Source organism: Lepidothrix coronata, unplaced genomic scaffold, assembly GCF_001604755.1.
Source record: "Lepidothrix coronata isolate B3197 unplaced genomic scaffold, Lepidothrix_coronata-1.0 Scaffold108, whole genome shotgun sequence".
Taxonomy (NCBI): Eukaryota; Metazoa; Chordata; class Aves; order Passeriformes; family Pipridae; genus Lepidothrix; species Lepidothrix coronata.
The window spans coordinates 243,961-248,430 of record NW_016690288.1 but is presented as its reverse complement, the minus strand read 5'-3'; the positions used below and the strand labels follow the sequence as shown (position 1 = coordinate 248,430).

General features: G+C 52.3%; 1 protein-coding gene across 1 annotated transcript in view; it reads left to right on the top strand.

Annotated features, from left to right (window-relative positions):
* The window catches only part of LOC108501795 (1-acyl-sn-glycerol-3-phosphate acyltransferase alpha-like), a 6,239-nt gene extending 1,769 nt beyond the window's left edge, over window positions 1–4,470 (top strand). Inside the window, exons 2-5 of the mRNA XM_017824031.1 lie at window positions 676–931; window positions 1,178–1,273; window positions 1,794–1,866; window positions 4,322–4,470. Of these exons, the coding sequence (XP_017679520.1) occupies window positions 676–931; window positions 1,178–1,273; window positions 1,794–1,866; window positions 4,322–4,470 (574 nt within the window). The remainder of the gene's footprint in view (window positions 1–675; window positions 932–1,177; window positions 1,274–1,793; window positions 1,867–4,321) is intronic.

The window sequence follows — 4,470 nt, the reverse complement described above, 5'->3', positions numbered from 1 at the left end:
GTTTGATCTCCAGGGTATTAAAGGCAAGTCTGATCTCCAAAGTATTAGAGGCAGGTTTGATCTCCAAAGTATTAGAGGCAGATTTGATCTCCAGAGTACTAAAGGCAGGTTTGATTTCCAAAGTATTAGAGGCAGGTTTGATCTCCAGGGTATTAAAGGCAAGTCTGATCTCCAAAGTATTAGAGGCAGGTTTGATCTCCAAAGTATTAGAGGCAGATTTGATCTCCAGAGTACTAAAGGCAGGTTTGATTTCCAAAGTATTAGAGGCAGGTTTGATCTCCAGGGTATTAAAGGCAGGTCTGATCTGCAGAGTATTAGAGGGAGGTTTGATCTCCAGAGTATTGCAACCAGGGCTGGTCTCCAGGGTATTAGAGGCAGGGCTAATTTCCATTGTATTGAGGTAGGTCTGATCTCCAGGATATTAGAGGTAGGTTTGATCTCCAGAATATTAGAGGCAGGTCTGATCTCCAGGGTATTAGAGATACTTTCAAGCTACATCAGCTTCACCCAAGGAATCAGGACAAGACTCTCAGCTGACCACAGCTGTGTCATAGCTGCTCTCCTTCAGTGCCAGCAATAGTCCTCCCCTAACCCTGTGGTTGGTCTGGAGACCCCCAGGATCCCATTCCCAGGGATTCTAAGGGTCAATGAAGCTGCAGGGATGGCATCTCCCAGGGCAGAGGGCTGTAACCCAGTATCTAGGGCAACTCTGAGTGCAGATGACGACTTGTCCTGCCCTCGTTGTCCCCTTGCAGCGCTGATGGAGATCCTGCCACACCGCTGTGTGCCCATTGCCAAGAGGGAGATCCTGTACATGGGCACCTTCGGCCTGGCGTGCTGGCTGGTGGGGACCATCTTCATCGACCGCAAGGACAGGGAGGGCTCCATCAACACCCTGACAGAGGTGGCACGATCCCTGCACAAGGACAATGTGAGTGGGGAGGAGTCTGGGGAGGAGCCTCTGGAAAACACGAGCCTTGGCGTGGGTGGAAAGGGATCGCTGTCTCCAGGCTGGGCGCTGAGCAGAGCAGAGTGAGAGCATCCCTGGTGGGTTCAGTGCCTTGTGTGTCCGTGGAGGGGAGGTCAGGAGCACACAGAGCAGTCCCAGGGGATCGTGGTGGCTCAGAGCAGCACCTGGAGGTGCCCCCATCTCAACGTCCTCTCCCTCCTCCTGCAGTTGCGCGTCTTGATCTTCCCCGAGGGAACTCGCAACCACGGAGGCTCCATGCTGCCCTTCAAACGTGGGGCCTTCCAGCTGGCTGTGAAAGCCCAGGTGAGACCACCTGCCTCCTGCCCCTTGGGGTGGGCTTTGCCTTGCCATGGTCCACCAGCAAAGCAGGCTCCTGGACCCCGGTTTCCCCGTGGATCCAACACACACCCAGGAGCCCACGAGGAGTTTGTGGGTGGCACAGGATGGGGCTGTTTCTGGGAAAAGTGGAAAACCTTCCTGACAGGTTGGGGAAAAAAAAGTGGGGAGGGGCTTGACAAGAGCCCTGGACCTGCCCAGGCACATCCTAATTTGCCAATCCACAATGGTTGGCTTAAATACAGAGAAGAAAGTGTGAAAGCCAATGGTGAGGACGTGGGGTGATACAATTAAATGAGCTAAATATCCCAATAACCCTCTGAGTATCTGCTGTGAAGCTGATGGTGATGATTATCAGCAAGGTGCAGAACTGACCTGAAAACAGCAGCTGCATTTTGGAGGAGGGATGGGGAAATGCGAAAATTCACTGTAAATGTGAATATTCACTGTAAATGTGTATCTTCACTATAGATTGTCTCCCTTCCAGGTTCCCATCATTCCTGTAGTGTTCTCATCCTACAACAGCTTCTACAACCAGAAGGAGAAGAGATTCACCCCAGGTGAGGATGACCTGGGGCAAAGAAGGGGCTGGGTGTTGGCAGAGCACAGTCCTTGGAGACATGGGGTGGGTGGGCAGATGTGTGATGTGGAGACAGCAGCCAAACAACAGCACTTTGTGTCTTCTTGGTGGGAAAAGGGAGATTTCAGGCATCATTTTTCCTCTCCCCTTGGATTTCTTGGAAAATGTGAGGGAAGTTGGAGAAGCAGCAGAGTCCTGGGGCAGGTCCTGCCCCTGGCCCCACCACTCTGCCCTCAGGTTCTTGGGGAGTTGGGAAACAAAAACAAACACGGAGCTCTCAGCAGAAGTCACCCTGAGAATGTGTCCCCCCAGTTACCATGTTTCATCCATTTATGGCAACAAGAATTTCTGCTGCTCACTGACAGAATTTTATGGGGGAAAAGAATGACACAAGTCTTGGGTTTCAGAAGGAAAATGCAGAAAAAAATGTTAAAAATTCCAAGAGAGGAAAGCATTCCATCCTGTTCCTCCGCTCCCTTTGCTGCTGCCCGCCCCAAACTGGGCTTCTGCCACTTCCCATCCTTCCCCAGGCCAGCCCTGCTGCTTCCTAAGGGGAGGATTTGCATCTGGAATCCTCATCCCTCCCATTGTTGTGCCTGGGTGTAGTCATTCCCTCACAGGCAGACAGCTGGAAGGGAGAATGTTAAACACTGCACTGGCTGGTTCCACTCCCCTTTCACCTGCTGGGCCCGTCCTCTCTCTGTTCCTCAGGAACAAAAACCTTTTGGGACTGGAAATGCTCCCCCACCTGGGGGTTGATAGGACCAAGAGCAGGGATTCCTCCCCACCACATCCCTGCTCAGAGCCCTGCTCTGGGAAGTCAGACAATAACACGGTGGGGAGGGGTCTCTGAAGCAGCTGAACCTTTTGCTTAAAGCAAGGCCAACTTAAAGACAGCTGAGTTTGCTTTGTGCCTTGTCCAGACAAGTCTGGATTAACTCCAAGGATGGAGATTCCACAAATTCCCCGAGGTTTTTTAGGAAAGGCTTTTTGCTGTTGCATGAACATTTGCCTTTGTAACAACTTCCCTCACCCTGGGAGTTCATAGTTAGCTGACCTCTGATCCCATGGATAACTGACCTCTAATCCCATGGTTATTGGACCTCTAATCCCATGTTTTACTGACCTCTGAGTCCTTTCCCAAGTGGCTGTTGAACAGGTAGGACCTTCACTGCTGGAGACAGAACCCCAGTCAGTTTTTCTTGCACATTCCCAGTTTTCCCTCCCACAAGTTTTGCCAGGGCTGATCCTGAAGATGTGCTACACGTGGTCAGGATTCCTGCACATGGAGCAGGCTGGTCCTCAGGCCAGGACAGCTCACTGTGTCCACAGAGGCTCTGGGTGTGCTGATGAGCCTCTGGAAGGCCACACTCCGTGCCTGGTGTTGACACTGCCATGCATGGAGCACGTCTGGTGTTTGCTGGAAGTCTCTTCTGCCCCAACAGACCTGAATTTTCAGCACAGCCCCGTCATCACTCAGCTCTTTCCATAGGGCCAAGTGAAGTGAGGAGCCAGCCTGGCTTTGGGTGTGAGATGTGCAGGCAGGGAGCACACAATCACAGAATCACAGAAGTGTTTGGGTTGGAAGGGACTTTAAGATGATCTTGTTCCACCCCCTGCCATGGGCAGGGACACCTTCCACTAGCCCAGGTTGCTCCAAGCCCTGTCCAACCTGACATACTGTTTTCTGTTGTGAAACTCTCTATGCTTGTTTTTGCCTCCTTCACATGGCTCTGCTTCCAGCACTGCTGGATCTCGTTCCAATGCACGTGTAAAGACATGCAAGAACATTAGAAAACACCACAGACACTCCCCAGATCCCCAGGTGGGTGTCTGGTGTCTGTGCAGGCACTATCTTGTCTCTGCTGGCCAGAACAAGGGCCTCTGGTGCCAGAGCAGAAGCACACGATGACACCTCCTCAGTATATTCTTCCAGTTTGCACCAGTCCATCGCTTGGCTGCTTCCCCAGAGGAGTCTGACACACCAGGGAGTCCTGGGTGCAATTTCCCTCATCCCAAAGCCTGTTTCTGGAAGGAGGGACTGTGCTGGATTTGTTATGCACAGATCAGAGCGTGGCCAGCTTGGATGTGCTCACATCTTCTCCCTGCCACCATCTAGACATGCCCTGAGGTCTTTCCACTGTGCAAACCTGTTCTACGTGAAACACGGCATTGGATTTGAGCAGAGATTCACCTATTTCCATATTTGTGATTCTTGTGGGTGGGAAAAGCCTGGTGTGGGTTTTTGCTGTGTGCTCCTGGGCCACGGCTGGGTGCCCACACCACTCTTGGTGTGTCAATGAGGGCACTTCCCTTCTTTTCTCTCCTGTTCCTTGACTGGCACCAATCCTCCTGCTGCATCTTCTCTTGCTCTCTCTACACCACTCACACGTTCTCTTTCCCCTCTCTCTCACCCTCCTGCCTCACTCTTCCAGGAAAACTCATCATCCAGGTCCTGCCAGAAGTGGAGACCCTCGGCCTGGGCCCGGACGATGTCCCCAAGCTCACCGAGCAGGTCCGTGACTCCATGCTCACCACCTACCAGGGGATATCAGGAATGACAAACGGAGCTTCCCATCAGTGA